General features: G+C 48.6%; 1 protein-coding gene across 1 annotated transcript in view; it reads left to right on the top strand.

The window, feature by feature from the left end:
- The window catches only part of MYO5B (myosin VB), a 123,042-nt gene that overhangs the window by 1,581 nt on the left and 99,593 nt on the right, over positions 1 to 21,868 (top strand). Inside the window, exons 3-4 of the mRNA XM_088157035.1 lie at positions 2,497 to 2,668; positions 4,824 to 4,968. Coding sequence (XP_088013161.1) covers positions 2,497 to 2,668; positions 4,824 to 4,968 — 317 coding nt within the window. The remainder of the gene's footprint in view (positions 1 to 2,496; positions 2,669 to 4,823; positions 4,969 to 21,868) is intronic.

The following is a 21,868-nucleotide window of genomic DNA, read 5'->3' as shown; positions in this document are numbered from 1 at the left end:
AAGTCCATCCCATCCCACCCCCTGCCATGAGCAGGGACATCTTCCACTGTCCCAGGCTGCTCCAAGCCCTGTCCAGCCTGGCCTTGGACACTGCCAGGGATCCAGGGGCAGCCACAGCTGCTCTGGGCACCCTGTGCCAGGGCCTCACTACCATTACAGCAAAGAATTTGCTCCTAATATCTTACCTAAGCCTACTGTCCTTCAGTTTAGGTAATTCCCTCTGTGTGCTGTCCCTGCCTGCCTTGTCCCCAGTCCCTCTGCAGCTCTCCTGGAGCCCCTTCAGGCCCTGGCAGGGGCTCTGAGCTCTCCCTGGAGCCTTCTCTTGTGCAGCTGAGCAGCCCCAGCTGTGCCAGGCTGGCTCCAGAGCAGAGGGGCTCCAGCCCTGCAGCATCTCCGTGGCCTCCTCTGGGCTGGCTCCAGCAGCTGCACGTCCTTGTGCTGTTGGAGCCCAGGGCTGGACACTGATGGGTGCCTGGGTGCCCTTCTCACCCACAGGAGCTCCTTTCTTCCACTTGTGCTCAGGCTGCCAAAGTCCACCTGCTCCTATTGCTGAGTGCTACAAACCCCATCCTCCCTTCCTGGTTGAGATCTCCTGCAGTTTTAGCACTTGCACAGGAATTATTTTTTTCCTCTTTAATCTGGATATTTGCCTGGAAACTAAAGGGGATGAGGAGTCCTGCAAGGTCTAATCTTTTTGTGCAGCTGAGTTCAGGATGAGCAACATTAAAGGAGATGAAAGGCTTACTAGGTGTTGTTGGTAGCAGCTTAATGAGCATGTCACAGTCATGGTGAAACATGGAACATCTCATTTTGGGGTTGTGCAACAGACCCAAGGTCTCTGGGAGTGCCCTGTTGGATGCTTTCCTGTGTGAAGTCCTGCCTCAATCCGTGTCATGTTGGACTCAAAAGCTCCAGCAAAGGGGAGCAGCGTTTGTGTGCATCAGGTTGGAGATACCCAGCCCCTGTAACTTCAGGGGATTCACAGCTGTAGAAAGCCCTGTGCTCCTGCCAGCCAGCATGCATTACCCGTGTTCAGTGCTCCCTTTTGTCCTTGTGCTCTAAGTGAATCTTCAGGGGTTTTGTGGTTTCTGGCTCTGCTCTGCATGCAGGTGTAGTCCCTCTGAACGAAGAGCTGACTTTTAAATATCACCGGGCATCCCTGGTGTGCTTGCCATTGAGATGTGAGACTGAGTGCAAACTCTTGAAAATTGGCATTGACAACGTGGAATTGGAGGATAAAACCAGCCTGGGGTTGTCAGACATGCTGGGGGAGCCTGTCCTTGTGCACTTGGGCCAGCTTTCCTTGTGCTGTTTGCACAGGCAGTGATCCAGTGCAGGGACAGTGGTTTTATTTGGAAACGGATTCCTCCCTTCTGCTGGTAGCTGAGCTCCAGGCCTCCTTTCTGAGGCACCCTGTGGGAAGCAGCATCACTGGCAATTTTTTCCCCTCCTCTGTAAAGAAAAAAGAATGCAGCTTTTCTTTAGTTGATGGCTCTGTTGCTCGTTTGGGGACGAGTCAAAAATAGCATAAGGCTGCCCATATGCCAACTTCAGCAGTGTAACCTGGCTCTCAGGCACTTCAGCAGCAGGGACTCCGTGCTTCTCCATGTCCTCTCTGCCTCGAGGGGTGCCAGGTTTCAGGTAGAACAGTAACTTGAATTAAAAATGAGCTGAGAAATTGCTCTGATGGTAAGAGCACGGTCTAGGTGATGCCTTGGGTTTTAGCTTTTATATATATTTCAGATTCTCTGCTGCTCGGTGTGTAACTCTGAAACTTCGTGTTAGGTGTTAGTAAGGTCTCTTCTCAGGGTAGTTAGACAAAACAATCTCTTTGTAGCTAGAGAATCAAGGACAACTCATACCCAAAAATCATTAACAACCTTGAAGGGGAGGGGCAAGCCAGGGGGTTGAGACTTCATAGCCTGGGGCTGTGGTTGGACAATATATAAATGAACCAAAACTTATAAAAGTGTAGAGTCGTGACCAGGATCCATCTTGGATTTGATTTGGGTGTAGCCCCAGCCGGGCTCTTCACTGCCCAAAGTGTATCCTTTCAGTAAATACTGATTTTATTCCTCTTTCTCTGGCTAGTCTCTGTTCCAGGTCAGGCTTCCCAGGCAACATAGTTTGGAATGAGGCTGCTTTTCCAAGAGCAGGAAGGTGCTTAGATAGATGAAGCTGTGGGTTTCTCTACAGTGCCTGTCACTGCTCAGAGCTGGCTAAAGGCTGTTTGTCCCAAGACTGGCCTGAAAATGACTCAGGTATGTCCAGTCTGGTGCTTTGGACCGTCAGTGTCCACCAGGACAAAGCCAGAGGGCTGACCTGGCAGTCTGCCATCCAAGTCCCTATAGCATTTATCATCGGGGGACTTTTAAATTAATTTAGAGCAGGGCGTGTAAGTATTTTGCACTAGCAGGAGTTACGCCTGGAAAAGTTGCAAGCCGCTAAAGGAGCCGCTGTTTTTTTTGTCTCTGTGTTCCTGGTGTGCCTCTCCAGCTCTACGAATATCCCATCGACCTGCAGGGGAACGAGCTGCCCTTCCTGCGCAACCCAGACATCCTGGTGGGGCAGAATGACCTGACAGCCCTGAGCTACCTGCACGAACCTGCCGTCCTGCACAACCTCAAAGTCAGGTTCCTCGAGTCCAACCACATCTACACCTACTGTGGTGAGTGTCCAGACCACCCTTCAGCTGCTGGGAGGCTGTGGGGCCACAGAGAAAGCCCTGGGGACCATAAACCAGAGGGTTTAGGGTGGGTGGGAGGCGTGAGTGTGATTCAACAGGATGTAAAGCCAGAGGTGGTTTTTGGGGGCTGGTGCACTGTGAATTTGCTGAGCTCGTGGTCCAGCTGCTCGTGGTGGGAACATCTGGTCAGATGAGTGTGAGGCAAGCCTTGCATGTGCTTGGCAGCCTCCACAGGGAAAAAGTAGGACTTAAAAAAGCAGTGAACAGCAGCATGCCATGCAGTGATCCTGCTGAGTAATGTCCATAGCAGGTGTTCCTCCAGAAAAAATGGAAAAAACCTCCCAGCGCTGCCTTTTCTTCACGGCTTTGGGAATCATCTAACTCCCGAATTCAGAGCAGGAGGAGGGCAGGTGTGAACTTGGCTTTGTGATTTTTGGGGAGGGAGCCTTGCCAAAGGTATTCAGGACAGCGAAGGACAGAAAGGAAAGAAGGCAATTCGTAGCATCCCAGACTTGTTTGGGTTGGGAGGGGTTTTAAGGATCATCTTTTTCCAACCCCTGCCATGGCAGGGACACCTTCCACTGTCCCAGGCTGCTCCAACCCCAATGTCCAGCCTGGCCTTGGACACTGCCAGGGATCCAGGGGCAGCCACAGCTGCTCTGGGCACCCTGTGCCAGGGCCTGCCCACCCTCCCAGCCAGGAATTCCTTCCCAAGATCCCATCCAGCCCTGCCCTCTGGCAGTGGGAAGCCATTCTCTCTGTCCTGTTAAAGCTGGTGTGTACAGCTATGTCTGTGTTGCAGTTTGAGGTTGCAGAGGAAATGCTTGGCAGGAAGAAATCTCTTTTTAAAACAGTGCCCTGGAAATCTGTTGCCTCTGTGGCTCTTAGCAATGTTAACTTTCAGTATTTAATGATGTGTAGTGTTGGATTACTGGCGTAGCTTGCATCCTTCTGCAGCTGCACGTGTGCCTTCAGTCACCCACAGGCTGCTCTCACCCAAAATCAGTGAGGATTCTTGAGGGCAGCTTCTCATGGGGGTTCACGATCATCCCGAGCACAGCATTAATGCAGATGCAGTGTTTGGGCTGTGTAGGTTTATTGCAAAGCTCTGCCTGGCTGCAGCATCCCTCGTGCTTCGGTTATAAAGTGGTTGAGATGGGCAGGAAGGTGCTTGTGTGAAGTGAGGAGAGCCCTTCAGCTTGGCTTGCACTGTGGTTTTGGTGAGAAAGGGAAAACAGGGAGGTGACCTGAGCAGATCCGGGAAGCAAACAAGGGAGGTGAAGCAGCTGGGTCAATGCCCTGCAGGGGCAGGTGATGTGACAGCCACTGACCTTTGCCTTCCGTGGCAGGCTAAGTCACCCTCCTGGTGTTGGCTACGAGCTGAGAGTTCCCGTGCTCCTGTAATTGCAGCGTGCCCTAGCCCTGAACCTGGGCTGGGAACACGGCACACACACAGCACAACAACCACAGCCAGGTGCTCCTGCAGCTCCTTGCAGCGACAGCTGAGACCTGCCCGACCTGAAACTGCTCGGAGGTGGAGCTTTGTCAGCGCCTGTGTGCAGAGCAGCTCCCTGGAGCCCCACCTGTGGCTTGGCCTCTCATCAGCTCCAGCTCGCTGCCTCCTCCGGCGTGCCCAGGGCTGGAGAGGAGGCAGACATTAAAGCCTCCCAGCAGGCTCTGGCATTCCTTTCCTGTGATTTATGTACTTCAGTTTGATTTGGGCACGTTCTTTGTCGGGAGTTTTTACTTGCAAACTCAAGCCAGGGGAAAACCCGGGGTGTTTGTTTGGGTCTAGCAGAGCTTTGGTGGCACAGGAATTGCTTCTCTGCAGTTCTGGCTCAGGCTGTGATGATCTCTCCTCACCCCTCCTGCAAAGTCAGTCTTCACACAATGGAGATTATTGTACATTTTTGCTCTTCTCACCAGCTTTGTGCATCTCCTTTGTAGCTGTACAGGAGCTTACTGCCTTGCTGTGAGAGGAGATGCTGAGATAAGAATTCCGAGCCCTTCCCCATTCACTGCTCGCCTTTCTTTGTTAACTCTCAATCATTGTATTTTAAAAATCTTACTGAAGCAACTAACACAAGCCCTGAAAACGGTGAAATACCAACTGCCTGCTTGGTTTGTCTGCCCCCAGGTATCGTGCTGGTGGCCATCAACCCCTATGAGCAGCTGCCAATCTACGAGCAGGATGTCATCTACGCCTACAGTGGCCAGAACATGGGGGACATGGACCCCCACATCTTCGCCGTGGCCGAGGAAGCCTACAAGCAGATGGCCAGGTCAGTGGGGGCCAGCCGTGGGGGTTTGGGCCTAAAGTGGGTGAAGATGCCTTTAAATACGCCAGATACTCAATGGAAGCAAAGTTGTGAAAGAGAGTGTGCTGGAGGTCAGGTATTTCTAATTAATTCTGCCTGATGATTCAGCCTGTTGTTGCACCCAGACCGCTGGGCTGATGGGGATCCCTGTGGTCCTCAGGGGTTCAGTGGGGGATCCCTCCCTTGCTGCTTCTTGGGCGAGTTTCCTGGAAGAAATTCAAACCACTCTGGCAAACGTCGTGTTTAGTAGCTTAGAGGAAACCACATTTCAGATAATTTGGTGAGATAATCAAACTAAATCTAGAAGCTAATGTTAGTTGTTTTATGGAGACACTGTGATTTTGAGTTAGGTGGTGACTGGCAGATACTTGGAGGTATTTATGGATCCCTCAAAAGCAGAGTCTTCACCAGATGGATATGGTGAGAGTTTTGCTTTATTTATTTCCGTGCTTGTTGTGTTGCTGGGGAAAAATGTAGGATTTTGTTCTTAACACGATCCAAAAGAGAATTGTAGAGGAAACAGAAAATTGTTGTACCAGGGATCATTTTATTATAATTGTCAGGACTCACACAGCGTGTTTATGTTTGCTTGTGGATTAGCTGAGATTTTTGTACTCTTGCTTTTAATAGCAGGAGTAAGCACTGAACCATTTTCCAAGGGTTACAACCTTCTTTCTGCTGTGTCTGGGCTTTAGTGGTGAGTTGGGATGCATTTCTAATAAAAATGATCCAGAGTTCAATCCAGAAATGCCTCTGGAGGAGCACTGCCATGGCCAGAGGCCGGATGGATTGTACCCAAACCGAGTCCAGCCTGCAGTTCACTCCTGCAAGTGCTTGTGCTTTGGGCAGAGCTGCTTTCAGAAGAGTTCAGGAACTTGGGGAGCTGCCTGTAGAGAGAGGAAGGCTTGGGAATTTGTCCTTGTGTGATTCCAGACTGGGCAGCAAGCTGCGTGGTTCTTTTTAGGAGATACCTGGGGTTTGCTGACCAGCGTGGACAGGACCTGTGCGTTTTCCAGGGCAAGCATCCAGAAGATAAGGCAGCAACCTGCTTTTCTGCTGAAGTTTGTGCTAGGGAATGCACACTGTTCTCCCACATCCCCGAGTAAATTTGCAGGTGGTGGGCTAGCAGCTCTAGCCAGCAATGCTTGTCTCTGCTTTCCTCCTCATCAGAATAAAGCTGTTTTTGACAGCAACTCATAATGGATAGCTGCAGTTCTCTGGGTGGCTCAGACTGCTCTGTTTTCAAGGGGACAGGGAAATAAGCACCTTCAGAGCTCTTAAGCAAGGTGCTCACTGCTCGGTGCTCCTCTGGCGCTCTCTGTTTTGGGCTGTTATTATGGTAATTGCAGGCTTGGGTACAAAAGAGGGCTTCAGACGGGGCTGAGAGGAGATTGGGACGTGGATTATAGGAGTCTACCTGGTTATTTGAAACGTGCCTTAAACTGTAGCACACCAGGTTTGAGCCTGAGTGCTCCTGGGTGGGTGTTGTGTTCTCTGCAGCTTGAGCCGAGCTTTTCCCTCTAAGGAGAGTGGTGGAGCTGCTGGGGCAGGGTGTGTGGATGGCAGAGCTCCTGGGTGATGGATAAAGGGCATGGAAAAGGACTTATTTTTGTCCTTTTCTCATCTGAAATGCTGACTCTGTGGGATGCCTCGTGCCTGCAGCTTAGCTTTAGTCCTTTGGGGTGAGGTGGGATACGGCTTGTTAAACCTAAACTGGTGCAAAAATACCACTTGTTTTGCAGTTCAGCTTCTAAACAATTGGATTATGTCTAGTGCATCCGTGCAGGTCAGGAATATAACTCAAGCCTGCCGTCTCAGAAGGTCAAACTTGCAAGGTGATCGAGAGCAGGAAAGCAGTCTGGCCAGTCTTGGGGGTTTTTGAGTATTTTGATTATTTCATTAGTGGCCCAGAGCACACAGGGAAAGCACAGTGGAGGGGATGGGATGGGACTGAGTGGATGGCAAGGGAAAGGGGCACAAAACTTTTAGATTCTCTGTTAAATGAGAAAAATTGGAGGTACCTAGATTTTTATTTATCTGATTTTTATTTCCAGTGTGGCATGGCCATGCAGGGACGGGGGCAGAGTGTAAGGCAGGTGGTGTGTACAAGTGTAATTTCTCCTGTGCTTTCCCACTGCCTCAAGCTCAGTGCCCAGGAGATGGGACTGGAGGCGCCTTCACAGGTGACTGTGTGGCATCCTGTGTTTGCTTTTGTCCTGTCAACAGAAAATGCCAATTAAAAAAAAGAAAAAAAAGCCAAAAAATGAAGAAAATCTGTGTGTGGGCCATACAAGGGAGCTGCAGAGGGTGTGTAACAACCTCATCCCTTTTTTTTAAGTCAAAATTGGTCATGAAGCACCTAAACACCTACAGTGGATTCAGTGTGTTAAAACTCCCCTATCAGTATGAGCTTTCCACAAAGAGAATGCTTTTGCAGCACTTGCATGTGAAACACCTTAAAAAAAATATACAAAAAAGAAAAAAAGAGGGCAAGCAATTGAAATGCATATGTGACATCCCCTAATTTTTGCAGTGACCAGCCCTTTAGAAACTCCTCAGATACGCAGTGTGGGACTAAACACACTCAGTACACCAAAAGTGTTATTTTAAACAAAATGAGCAGCATGGAGTTAATTTGCCCCAAGTGCTGCTGCTGGGGGTGGGTTCAAGTGTTGGGAAGGTGGAAGGATGGATCATTTGGTGATGGTTAGTGGGCTGGAAGCAGTGAGTGCCTTGGGACATGGAGTGTCCCTCCTGTGGTCAGGGTCCTGTCCTGGAGAGGTGCAGTGGGGCTGGGGGAGCTCCAGAATTCATGGGTTTAGCTGCACCACTTAATTAGTGGTTTGTCTTAATTTTCTTCTGTTTTCACTCACAGTCAGGATTAAAACAAGACGGAGACTGGTTTTTTGTTCAGACTTGTTTTTTTATTAAATCGTAAGTACAGGGAGTTCTGCAACACTTCTGTTTACCAGCTAAAAGTGAGCAAAATGGAGCTGAACCGAGCTGGTTACAAGGTCTTTGAAAGCTAAACAGTCCAATAGAGAACTAACACCTCTATTATTTATACTTTTGACCCAATAACCAAACTCCTGTGCCCCGCAGTGCAGCACTGACTGTGCAACCAGAAACTACTGCCTGAAATCGTGAAGAAAAAGGGACAAGAAGGAGAAAGGGATAACACCCAAGAACTTCCATCTTGACCCATGCTTATTACTATATTCTAAGAACTCCAAAATTCTAAAAATTCCAAACTCTTCACTATGTGACACCACACTTCTATTTTAGCTACACACCCGTGACTCCATCACTCAAATTTGGAAACCTTCTCCAAGGCCCCGGGTCCAAAGCAGTGTTCTCCTGGGGGTCAGTGCCAGGAAGCACAGAAAGATCCAAACTCCCAGGATTCTGGGTTCCAACACAGAAGGTGTTTGCCCTCCTTGGAGCAGTCTGAAAGCTGTGCCATGGTCACAGCTGATGCCCTGGCTGATTCTTGCTTTTCTTGCAGAGGAACAAAAGATCCCTTGTGTGCCCACATCCTGGCTCTGATTTCCGTGTGTGTCATCGCTCTGGGCAGGAGCCTGGAGTTTGGCAAAAATTCCCTCTTGAAAACCTGCATTTCTGCTGCAGTCAGCCTGACCTGGGCAGCACATGTTCCACACTGCTCTGTGCTGGCACTGCTGGGACACCTGCACGGCTGGGGACGAGAGAGACACCGAGGGGCTGGAGCGTGTCCAGGGCAGGGAACGGAGCTGGGGAAGGGGCTGGAGCCCCAGGAGAGGCTGAGGGAGCTGGAAAGGGGCTCAGCCTGGAGAAAAGGAGGCTCAGGGGGGACCTTGTGGCTCTGCACAACTCCCTGACAGGAGGGGACAGCCGGGGGGGATTTGGGATCTTATCCCAGGGAACAGGGACAGGAGGAGAGGGAACGGCCTCAGGCTGGGCCAGGGGAGGCTCAGGGTGGACACCAGGAGGAATTTCCCCATGGAATGGGTGCTCAGGTGTTGGAAGGGGCTGCCCAGGGAGGTTTGAAGTGCCCATCCCTGGAGGTGTCACCTGGACGTGGCACTGAGAGCTCTGGGCTGGGGACAATTTGGCATCAGTCACAGCTGGGACTCCATGGCCTTGGGAGGGCTTTTCCAACCTCAGAGAGTGCATGATTCGTGCTCTGACCCCTGTCCCTCTCTGTGAATGTGACTCACTGGTTGTTGCCAGCTCCATGGAGGAAATTTGGATGGTGACAGTGCAACACCAGCATCCCCCTCCTAGCCTTTGGGAGCTTTAGGTGCGTTTTTAGTTAGATATTCCCCATATTGCAGCTGCGTTTTATTCTTCCCAGCTCGACTTTTCAGTGTGGTCACCACGCTTTCATGTGATGCTGGGCTGAGTCTCTTTGGAAAATCACTACAGTGGATATATTTATGCGACTTTTCTGTCTTTAGTCCTTGTCTCTTCCTATTTTACCAGCTAGGTTCGTTCTGGGCACAAGCTAGGAGTTGGTCCAAGTAAGGTTTCTTAATGCTTTTGGATTTGGTGAGGATTTTTTCTTGGTGGTTTTTATTTTGGTTTGGTTCTATTGCTGTTGTTTTGTGGTGGATTTTTATTTTATTTTTTTGGTAGGTTTTTATTTATTTATGTATTCGTGTATTTATGTATTTATTTAAATAAAACCCATGCATTATACTTAATAACATGCACAATTGAACAGCACCAGGTGTGAGAGGCATGTGCTGTGGGCAGTGGAGCAGAAGAATGGGCCCTCCAAAGGCTGTCAAACACATCTCAAAAGCAGGGAGCAGGTAGCAGAGGTGATCTTTGCCCCAAATCAGATACTGAAGGTGTTGCCAACCCCTTCTGTGTGTTTTCCATGTGGCACCTCTGGGTCTGGCTGTGGCAGGAACATTATCTCCCTTGTGTGGGCCTCTATCCTGGTGTGCCATGGCAGCAGCCCACGTGATGAACAGGTGATTCAGGTCAGGTAATGAACACAGAGGAGCTCCTGAGTTCAGCTCCTACCTGTCAGAGGCCTCAGGTAGTAAAGGAAAAAAAGGAAAAAACCTGTGCAAGCCTCCTGAGGAGTGCATGGTCTGGGTCAAGTGCCCTGGGCTTTATTGCCTGGTGCATCCATCTGGCTGGTGCTTTCACAGGTGCATCCCTGCAAAGCTGTTCCCTGTGACCAGGCAGAAAAATCTTGGATCTGCTTCCCATGGAGCTGCTAAATCCGAATTGCAGAACATTGTGCTGTTCCTCCAGGAGAGTGGAAGGGCTCTGCAGACCTTACCTGACCCTTGCAGTGTCAGTGGGAAGGCAATTGTCCTGGGGACCTGTTGGTTAGACTGGAGTTTCCTCCTTCCCAGCATGAGGATCCGCTCACAGTGTTGTTGATAGTTCTTGCAGAAGAAATGAAATAAGAAATGCAGGAGCGATTTGATGGATGAGTTCAGCTTCTGCATATCTTGTCTGAGCAGCAGCTCAGTGGGTTCCAGATAACCCCTGGTGTCTGCAGTTCCAGCCGGGCTCGGCACCTCCTGTGCAATTCCTGAATTGTGGAAACTGGAAATTGGAAATAGAGTGTCTCCTCCCTTCAGCCCCTCTGCCCACACGCTGCTTCTGTCACCAAGTGCTCGAGCACTTGGACTGCAGACAGGTGACTCTGCTTAGCAATGGCTTTCCATTTTTATTGGAAGTTATGTACAGAACCACGAACGGGATGGGACTGCTGTGGAACGTGTCTCCAGCTGTTTGTTCTCCAGCATCAGTCTCATTACATGGCTGGGACAATGGGAAGCTCACAGCAGCCACAGAACTCGGTGTTACAATGCACTTTAAAAGTTTTCCCACCAATCACAAAAGCAAAACCACACTGACATTAGTTCTATCCAACCACTATAAGTACACGTAGCTTTGGTGAAAACAATGCTTGCTTATTTCAAATACAATACCTGCTTGTAAGCCTTAAAATACAATGCACAGAGCTGCGTTATTAAGCTTAGAACTTCCTAATATCTTCCTAATATCTTACTTTTCTGCAGCTTAGGGAGTTATTCTAGCCAAGCTTTAATACACAGACCATTGTTCTATTTGTCCCTGCTTTCTACATCTCATGTAACTTTTCTGCTGACAAATCCTATGGCTACCCCTTAGCTCTAAATGCTGTTCTGCTATTTCTGAGACCTGCTTTTTGCAGCTTTCCCCAAACCCCCTAGTTTTAAGGATTCCCACAATTCCCCCTCTTGGTACCACTAAAAAGAAACTTTTGTAACCTTGTCATTTATTAACTACTTTGTGTTTCATAGCTCTGTTATAGTATATCTGCTTATTACTTGCTTAAAGCATCTTTTTTGCTCGCATAAGCGTTGCTATGTTACAACACAGCAATTTTAATGCTGTAAAAATCCAAATCTGTTCAAAGGATATAAGTCATATCTGATAGCAATTACGATTCATTGTTCAAAAAAATCTCGCTTGTTCCAAGTTCTTAATTCAAAACTTTCCTCCATGTCTTTACCTTCATCCACTATCTCTGTGAGATTTTTGAGAACTCTCTGCAAATCCATTTCCTACCTCTCTCTAGTGTGATAAAAGCTTCTTTGATAGTATTCAAACCTTGCACCTGAGGGTAATGAGCTGGGACCATTTGAGGGATGGCTGAGTGAGGGATAAATGACTGAGGTACAAATACCATTTTACTGAGTTTTTGACTGCGAGGAGGTACCACTACTTCTGTCCAGGCGTGGTGGCCCGAGCTCTTTTTTGGGTTTAATGACAAAGGTTTGCCATCCATGTCAAATTGAGAACGACAGTACTTAGCAGGATGCTTCCCTTTTGGACATCGAGGGCAAATGGAAAGTTGTTTAGGTTGAATTGCTGTTGTAGGACTGTCCCTTCTCATGTGCCCTGGTTTACCACAAGCAAAACAACAAGCCTTTTCATCAGAGTCCAACCATACAGGCATAACAGATTTTTCAGAAGTTTTCGTTTGTGCCTCAAGGGCTTTTTCAAGTTTTTCCATTTTTAGTCCCAAATTTTCTCCCTAATTTTTTTTCCCAAATTGTCTCCCAAAGCTTTTCCCAAAGGATCTCCCAAAGCTTTTCCCAAATGATCTCCGAATAGTTTCCCCAGCTTTTCTTGGGATTCTACAATCTGCTTTTCAAAAGCATTGACCTGCAAGCTGTTAGCATGTGTGTAACAGTTGGAGGCTGATCAGGTAAAGTTAAAATAATTTTTTTACATTCTTCATTGGCGTTAACAAAAGCAAGGTTTTGAATAATATGAGAATGCTCCCGTTCATCTGCACATTGTCTTTCCACAGCTTGTGTTAACCCGTCTAGGAGAGAACCAAAGGGTTCTAATTCACTTTGTCTGATAGTAGTATAAGCGTTTACATGGGTACCAGCTGGCTCAGCTGAAAGCAGAGCTTTTCTAGCAGCATTTTTAATATCTGTAAGGGTAGGTCTAGGCAATTCCACTGCCTGGTTTTCTGGTCTATGGAAAGGTGAGTCACCTGCCAGTTGGGCAATGTCTATGTCCTCATAAGGAGTATTTTCATATTTTTCAACTAATTTGCCAAGAAGTTTTTTCCATTGCAATTCCCATAAAAGATATTGTGACTTGGTTAAGATCCGGGAAGCCACATTTTGACAATCAGCAGGGAGTAACTCGCAAGACTTAAATATACTTTTCAACACACTGTTAAAATAAGGAGAAGCCAACCCACTATCCTTCAAAGCTTGTCTAAGTTCTTTGATATCATAGTGAGAAAGAGTTTCATATTGTGGATTTACATCATTACGACCATATCTTACGGGTAAGGCAAGGAATTGTTCATTTGAACCCCAATTTTTTTCTAAATTTCGATCAATATTAGGCCAGTTAGTTAGTGGAAACGGAGGATTTGCCTCCGTGTTAGACTGCGCTTTGCTTTTTTCTCTCATGCCTGCTGTATCTGACACAGAAGAACAGGGAGTGTTGTCACAGCAATCACCTGTCCCACCGAAAAGGGCAGGAGAGCAAGGCACAGCATTCCTCACAGCCTCCCCCTGGCCGGAGGGAGCAGCTGAGGAGTGAATTACCTCGAAAACGGGGGAAAGCCAGAGCCTGCTAATTCCCATCCCAGTTTGCTAGACTGGGCCTTTTTGAGATCAGCTTTTTCCGTTTGCAAACTGCACGGTTCGGGCTGCGCCGCAAATCCCGGATCTGCAGCACCTTCCAATGAATTATTACAAATTCCGCACCGTGCCTCTGCCCACGGGGACTCCGCTGGAAAACTCCCAGCTCCGAGCCGCGATTTTGGCATGCTTTTTCCCTCCCCAGCTGCGAATGGGACAGGCACAGAAACTTCAGACAGCACCGGTGATATCAAGGCTCCCAAATCAATTGTTTGAGTTTCCACAGAAACTCTGCCGGGTGCTCTCGCTCGCACCGTGTCCGACTCTCCCGGCAGAGTCATTTCGGCTCTCCTCGACCTCTGTCCACCTCTGTCCACCTCTGTCCACCTCTGTCCACCCCTGTCCACCCCCCTGCCTGCTCCCCCGCAGGCAGAGCCAAATTCAAACCGCCCCCACCAGCTGTGACCAGAGGCTGCGGAGCTAAAATCGGCGAAAACCCTGGAAGAGGCTTGGTGGAGGAATCTATAGGAAAAAAATCCTCAAAACTGCGAAGCAAGCTGCCGGTCTGAGTCTGCTCTGAAGGGGGGGCTCCAAGGGAAGGGGGAGCAGTGGCAGGGGTGACCCCCACAGCCCCTCGGCCGGGCAGAGCTGACCCCGAGCCCCGCTCTGCAGATCCCGCCTGCACAGCCACGGAACAAGACCTGGCCGCGGAAAAGGAGCGGGACACGGGAACGACAGCCCCTCTTTTCCGAAACTTTTCCAAAACTTTTCCAAACTCTCATCTCCGGGACCCGTTTGACTCCCAGCCTCCCCAGAACACGATCGCTGACCCCCCGAAATCTCGGAACGCAACGAAAGCCCCGAATGCTTTCCAAGAAACTCCGGGGGTGGCTGATTCCGTGGAGGAAGGGGAGGATGAGGAGGAGCTGTCACAGCACCAGTGACACAGGGGACCCCGGGAAAAGCAGAGGATGCAGTAGAAGATGGAAGTTGATCTGATTCCCTCTTTTTGGGGGCTGAGGCGTCGTTTCTGCTGCCTGGGGAAACCTCAGGTACATCAGGAGAAGGGAAGGAGCCCCGAGCCAGACCCGAGAGCTCTTTGGAGGAGGACGAAGGCTCCGCTCCATCCGGAATTAAAGTTCCAGGACTAGATGCTTTATTTCGCTGTCCGATAAAGTCTCTTGTTGCCGTCGTTATGTTTAAAGCTCTTCATTAAAGCAATGGAGACGGGGATAAATTTGACCAAAGTCTCTTCCTTTCTACGAGAGACTAGGTTGTAAATTTTCCAGTTTATCCGGTCCCAGAAATCAAATGTAAAAGCAGACTTCAAGTCTATGTTTTGAAAATTCGCTTTTACCCAGATTAATAAGTCTTTTAGTTGGTGTTTTGAGATGTCTGAACGTCCTTTATCCTGTAAAATTGTCTCAAGCTGATAAAAGATGTCCCATTCTGCTTTAGATGAATTTTTCCCCATCTCCTTACCAGGAGCCCCTGAAATTGCTATTCACTACTTACAGCTGTGTCAGCTGCAGACGAGAGGATAAGTCCATTCCTCCTTTTAACAGCCTGGGTCTCCGGTGCTGGAACTGTCCACGGTTTTCTTTTTTAATTTTTGTATTCTTCTAATCTATAATTCCTCACACAGGAGGGGCACCATTTGATGCCAGCCACGGATTTATGCACAGAACCACGAACGGGATGGGAATGCATGTCCAGCTGTTTATTTTCCAGCGTCAGTCTCATTACATGGCTGGGACAATGGGAAGATGCCAGCAGCTCACAGCAGCCACGGAACTCGGTGTTACAATGCACTTTAAAAGTTTTCCCACCAATCACAAAAGCAAAACCACACTGACATTAGTTCTATCCAACCACCATAAGTACACGTAGCTTTGGTGAAAACAATGCTTGCTTATTTCAAATACAGTACCTGCTTGTAAGCCTTAAAATACAATGCACAGAGCTGCGTTATTAAGCTTAGAACTTCCTGACATCTTGCTAGATGAACTTTTCTGCAGCTTAGAGAGTTATCCTAGCCAAGTTTTAATACACAGACCATTGTTCTATTTGTCCTTGCTTTCTACATCTCACGTAACTTTTCTGCTGACAAATCCTATGGCTACCCCTTAGCTCTAATTGCACTTCTGCTGTTTCTCAGGCCTGCTTTTTGCAGCTTTCCCCAAACCCCCTAATTTTAAGGATTCCCACAGAAGTTAGTGCACCCGGGCTTTGCACTGCACTGTCAAAATCACGGCTCCCTGCAGCCTCGGGGGAAATGTCTGTGTCCTGCCGAGGCAGGTGCCACTGGGGCTGCCTGGGCTGGCCACTGCTCTCTTTTCTGCCGTGGGGGGCAATGGTGGAGCTGGAAAAGAGCAGAAATTGTGGCAACAACCCCCCAAACAAGGAGATAGACTCAGGGAGGGGTATGGGCACGGTGGGGGATGTCCTTTCATAGCACTTGAGATTTCAGGCTTGTACAGGAGGATTTAAAGCCGTACAAAGAGAGAGCAGATAGGAGTTAAAAGAGAGATTAACCCCCGACAGAGATGCAAGGGGAATCAGACTGGCACAGTAAATAAGGCTGAATCCTGTGTTATATTAAAGGCAGGGAAGGGTTTAGTCTCCAGGGAATGAGGCTGGGTGGGGGCTTGCAGGGAGCTGTGGGGCTGAGCTGTGCAGCAGGGATCAGCACAAAAATAAAGCTGTGGTCTAAAAAGGGGACCAGAGGAAAAATAACTCAAGAGCCTTGAATTTAATTTAGGAAGTTGCAAAACTGAGGGGGTTCTCTTCTGCTTAGAGTTAAAAGTGGGATAGGGAGGGGAGGAGATTTTGCAAGAGCTATCTCCTGAACGTGCTGGTGCTAATGTAAGACCTCAGGGATTGCTTTTCTTCTCCTGAGGTGATACATTAAAAAAAAATTTAAAAAATTGAGAGATATTCCAGGAAATGTTTCCCAAGAGCTGGAGGAGAGACCCTCTGGTCTTACTTGCTATGGGAGAAGACAGAGATGCTCTGGGGATAAGGGGCCAACTAATAAACTTTCTAAAATGTAATTTTTTTTTTTATTTTCGGCAATTTAGAATAAGGACTGTGCTGTTTGCTAGCAGATTTAATAATAAATGAGACATCCCTTATAGAAAAATCATAAACACTCGTAAATGGGACAGAACTGGCATGGGAAAGCTTAAGGTAGAGAAAGGCCAGTGCCCTAGTGAGAGTAATGAGTGTGTGTGTGTGAAATGTCACTGACCAGGAAGGAGGGATAATAGCCTGCATCGAACATGCAACTTCTGCTGTGATGCAGGAGAGCTGTTGGAGCTCCGAGGGGAGGCAGCTGTAACACCAAGCATCATTAAACGTTCAAAACAGCAAACATTCAAAACATTCGAAACTCAAAACTGCATCTGTGAGCAGCATGATTACATCAGAGCCCAAAGACTTGTGACTGGCCTTGCCCACCTCCCGGCCACTGCTTGCCACCCCACATCCTCAGTGAACTTCTGGAGGTCTCAGGATGGGGAACCCAGAGCGTGGTTTCTGAAAATCCCTTTTTTGGGTTTTCCTAATGTTCATCAGCTGTAATTAGTCCGATGGCAGTGTGGGAGTTTTCCAAGCAGCAGTAGCTTAGGATGGTGGTCTCTTTTTTCTGGGAGTGGCATGGGGTGGAAGAACAACCGACTTGTCCTCCTGGTGCTCCAAAGCTGATCTGTTGGCACAGCATCCCAGGGCTCCTTCCTCTGTGTGGGGCTTTTTGGGAGGACGCAGTGCCAAGCCTCCTCCCTCTGCAGTGCCCCAGCAGCTGGCAGGTGGCCTGGGCTGGAGCCAGGGATGCTCTGTGGCGTGATCCCAGCACAGAAAAGAGCATCAGGGTGCCAGAGAGCTAAGGAAGCTGGCCGGGAGGGTGTTTTGCTCTTGTTGGGAACAGGACACAAAAGAATTGCTGGCCTCGTTTCCGTGAGGCCGAGGAGCTTGTGTTCCTCCCCAGCGGGGTGTGCAAAGCAAGAAGGTCATCCAGACTGGAGACAGCTCAGCATTTCGCAGGGACTGGGAGCTCTGAGGGTTTTCTGTGCTGTTGGAAGGGCATTTCCAGCCGGCTGCACGAGGTGTTTGGGGGGGAGAAGGGCATTAATGGGCTGGGGGCTGCGGGGAGACCCCACTCCCCCTGGAGTGCTGGAACACCTCAAGAAAGAAAGAAAGAGCTCTGCAGAGACCCTGTGTCCCTGTGTTTGACACTCTGCTTAACACTCATAGACCCAGCCTTCCTAAAGCTGAGACCAAACCCCAGAGCAGCCGTGCCCTGCTGAGCTGGCAGTGACCACCAGGAGAAGTTTAATGCCGAGCCTTGCCTGGTCTCCAGGCATCCTGCTGCGAGCCCATCCTTGCCCATTCCAGACCAAACTGCTTTTAGGCTTTTTCCCCAGCGACTGAGACGTGGAAGGCCACGTTTTCTCTCTGCCTCCTTGCTGAAACCCAGGGGTGTGTGAGCAAATGGGCTCCAAAGCTGTGCAGGGTGGATCCTGGGGAAAGCATCACCCCCAGTGCACCTCAGAGTCATGGAATATGCTGAGCTGGAAGGGACTCCTCAGGATAATCAAGTTCAAGTCCAGCCCTTCAGAATCCAGCTCTTTCTTTGTGACCAGAACGTATTTTGAAGCTCTGATGTGGGTGTAGATTTTTGGAGAAAATGGTATTATTTTCCCCCACTGGTACGTGCCACTGTATCAGAAGTTATCCCTACAAAAAACAAATTATCTGTGTTAAATATAGTTTTCTATGTAAAAAACCAGAAGGACCGAAAAAAGGTTGCATAGGGTAATCCATGCCATTTATGAAAGATACAGGGTAAAAAATGACCCAAATTAATGTGTAGCTGGTGAAAATCTGTCCTGATAGTGCTGCTGGCTTCAGCAGCTGCAGCACAAAGTGTGCATTTGCAGCTGATATTTGAAAATGCAAAATGAAACGGGTCCTTAAACATTCTTGTTCAACTGGATGAAAAACGTCTTCTGGGGTTTCTCGCAGGGAAAAGTGTAACTGCCCCTAAGTTGTGGTTTTCTATTTGCATTGAGTGTCAATGCCAGAGATTCTGAAAGCCCAAATTAGAGCCAATAAATAAAAGAACCTGCTGCCACTCTCAACAGTGATGCTGCTCCAAATTCCAGTTATCCCACAGAAATGGCAGCAACTCCTGACTTCAGAGACTGTTTCAGAGATGGCTTTTCTCTGTGTTACAACACTAAAAAACTCTGATTTTTACCTCCAGAGTGCAACTTCTGTTTGTTAATTTGAAAGTAGAGTTGAGCTCAGTATTTCATCGCTGTTATTGGCACTTGAAGGATGCAATCCAGTGGTAATTAAATTACTGCATTTTTTATATTTCTAACAACACAGTGCAGTAGCTAGGCTCATGCTTAGCCTTTGCAGCACTGTCAATGGAGAAATGCATTGGGGCTTTTGTGCTTGTTCTCATTGTGGTCAGGCTCAATTCAAACTACAGACTTAAAGGATTTTTAATCTTCAGATTGCTTTATGAACACTAATCCTCCAAGCAACCTGAAAGAAGTAGGTTAAATATGATTTCCATGGTGGAGAGACTTATTGACTCGTTCCACGACACAGAGAATTAGTGTCAGATCTGGGATTAAGGCTGGAGTGACCCCTGACAATTACTCACAGGGTCTGGCTCTGCCTTCGTTTATTCCATTCCTCTTCCTTCCTGGAAAAGCTGTGTTTTTAGTGCAACTGGTGTTGCTCCTGCTGCAGAGACCAGGATGAAGCTGTGCAGTCAAGCTGCTTGTGCCAGTGGTGATTTTCTGATGGGATGACTACAAAAGCAAATCCTAAATGTGCCAGGTCCCTTCTTGTGGGTTTGGGTTATTGTTTTAAAGAAAGCTGACTTTGGGGAGGTTCTGACCGGTGATACATATCTGAAGAACATTTGGGGTGTGTTTGTCTTCAAATACCTGTTTTCAAGCAGCATTGCTGAAGGCTGAAGGTGTAAATATCTGCACTGAGGTGTCCCCTGTCTCTTCTGTCTCAGGCAGAGGGGTGGTGGGAACCATCCCTGGATTCAAACCCTTTTTGACTGCCTGGTGGTGGCTTGACCACCTCCTTTTCTGAAGTGAGGATTTTCCAGGGAATGTTCTGCCCTGGCTTGGATAGATAAAGTGATGGGAGGTGCTGGTGGAAGCACTGAGCAGTGGATGCAGTGCAGAGCTGTGTCCATCCTGGGGTGCGGATGGTTCTCCACACCTTCCCCAGGCTGCCTGGAGGCTCCTCTGAGGGCAGCAGGGCTCTCTGCCTCGCTGCAGGTGCAGGGAATCAGGCAGGAAATATATTCCCTTGGTGTAAAGGCTGGTAATTAGCAGCCAGTGCTAATCAGCAAAGAAATCTGAAGTGCCCTTTCTCTTCACAGACAACTGACTTTTGCTTGCCTTGGGCAGCACCTTTAGATGTTGCCTTTGAAAAATGGTATCCATTAGACTTTTAGAGTAGATATAAAGAAGGAATTTTTACAGGTTGCCCAGAGCAGCTGTGGCTGCCTCATCCTTGGGAATGTCCAAGGCTGAGTTGGATGGGGTTTGGAGCAGCCTGGGGTAGTGGAAGCTGTCCCTGCTCGTGGCCTTTACTGGATGGCCTTTAAAGGTTCTTCTGAAGCCTAGCTTTTCTGTGGTTCCATGATATTTTTCGTGTGTTGTGAAAGCACCAGTGACCCCCTCTCAGTTTTGCTGGGCTGGAGATGTCACCCATCTCTTTCTGTGTGTGGTGTTGAGGGGCATTGCTCTTAACTTGGCAAATACCTGCAAAAAGATTTGTTACCCACCTCCAGAGCACCTCTGGAGCTGCTGTTGCCTCTTGTATTGAAAGAACCGTTCTGGATCTTGTTCTGATTGGGCTTCTGCTCCTTTATGGTTTTGTTTGCCTCTCTGATGGGTGGTGGCTGTAGCCCAGATCGTGGTGTTGGTTTTCCAGCCTGAGCATGGTGCGAGCTGTGTGCCATGGGGAGAGGAGCCCTGATGCTCGTGAAAAGCTGTGGTGGCAGCCCTGAGGTGCACAGGAGCCCCCCAGCCCCAGGAGGAGATGGGGCAGCACTGCCATGCTGCAGCAGAAGCAGAATTCATCCATAAACACTTCATTTTATCCAGGTCCTTTTCGATAATAATTTTCTCCTGCGCTGGCACTGCCAAAATTGAATGTATTTTAAACAGCCATGTTGCACACTGTGCCTGCACGGTGGCCAAACATTTCAGTGCCTTTTGTTCCACACTGAACACAAACACCTCCTGCCTGGCTTTAACCATTTCTGCTGCCTGAGCATCCTGTTTGCTGCCAGCTGCTCCGTGGGATGCATCGATCTTCCCCTGCTGGCACCAGCAGTTGGTTAACTTGTACACTGAAGAAGGGAAGGGCTCTGCAGCCTTTGTTCCTGAAGGCTTTTATTCCTGAAGTTAGAAAATAGATATCTGAACATGCATTATCCACCAAAAAAGCCCCGGAAGAGACACATTACTGCAAACGCAGGAGGTTGAGTGGCCTGGTAAGAGCATCTTTCTTTTCATTTTATCTTATTTATATAATCCAAAAGTTTTTTGTGCCACAGAGAGCTCACCTGGCCCATTTCATATTGCAGCACATCAGTCATTAGGGCAAATTCTTGAGAAAGTCTGGGAAAATGGGACCTGGCAGAGTGGCTGCAGTAGCAGCAAATTGTGTTGGCCATAGTTTTGTCATGAGGCTCCGTGTCTTTTGGCAAATGCCTGTTTGAAAAGAGACAGGCCAGAGGGAGGCATAAAGCACTCAGAATGCCACTTAAAGGCATTTTTGTGATGGGATCTGAAGCCCAGGGGAGCTGTGGGTCTGGGTTGGTCCTTAGCTGGGATTCAGGTGGGTTGGTCTCTGCCTTCCCCAGCCTGGCCCACCCCAATAGCTGGAGATAGAGAAGTTGTGGAGGAGGTCAAAACTGGTAGCAAGAACTCATAATTGTGTTCTATTTCTTAAATTAAAAAAAAAAAAGGATTACCAAATACTACCTTGCAGCAGTGCTGTCTGGATGCCAAGTAATGCATCTTTTGAGATTTTGGCCTCACTTAGCTCAAGAGTCACTCCCAGGCTGGTGGAGCTTTTATCTTACAGCTTTAAGAGGAAAGTGGCAGGGAAATGTTATCTGAAATGTGCCACTTGGGCCATACCTGTCATGCAGAGCAGGGTGGGAAACAATAATTCTGAAGTAGCTTTTAGGCAAGTGTAGCTCTAAGCCATGCCAGCTTTGCATTTGCAGAGCTGCTTTTGCAGGGATTTTGGTTGTCGCCTCTCCCTTCTGCTTCTCCCTGACCTCTGGCCAAGGACAGCCTGTTCATCCACCCCCACAGCCCATGCCACAGCCTCTGTCTGCCCCTTTATTGGCAGCTGCAGGAATTGTGTCTGTTGGATCCTGCTGATGGCCGGTGTGGGATTTCACTGATGGAGCTCAGCGGGAGGTTGTCCACGAGCCCCTGACCATGGATCCGTCAAGGCTGGAAAAAGCCTCTGAGATCAAGTCCAGCTGCCAGCCAGCACCACAGCGTGTTCACCCTGATCATGTCCTCAAGTGCCACATCCACACTTGGCTGAAACACTTCCAGTGTGACTCCATCACTCCCAGCAGCCTGTGCTGGAGCTTGACAGCCCCTTCCATGAAGAAATTTTTCCAGATATCCATTCTAAGCTTTCCCTGGCACAGCTTGAGGCTATTTCCTCTCCTCCTTTCACTTAAAAATGGGAGG

The sequence above is a fragment of the Sturnus vulgaris genome, chromosome Z, assembly GCF_052056855.1.
Source record: "Sturnus vulgaris isolate bStuVul1 chromosome Z, bStuVul1.hap1, whole genome shotgun sequence".
Lineage (NCBI taxonomy): Eukaryota > Metazoa > Chordata > Aves > Passeriformes > Sturnidae > Sturnus > Sturnus vulgaris.
The sequence above is the reverse complement of the archived record's forward strand: the minus strand, read 5'-3'. Positions and strand labels throughout refer to the sequence as shown.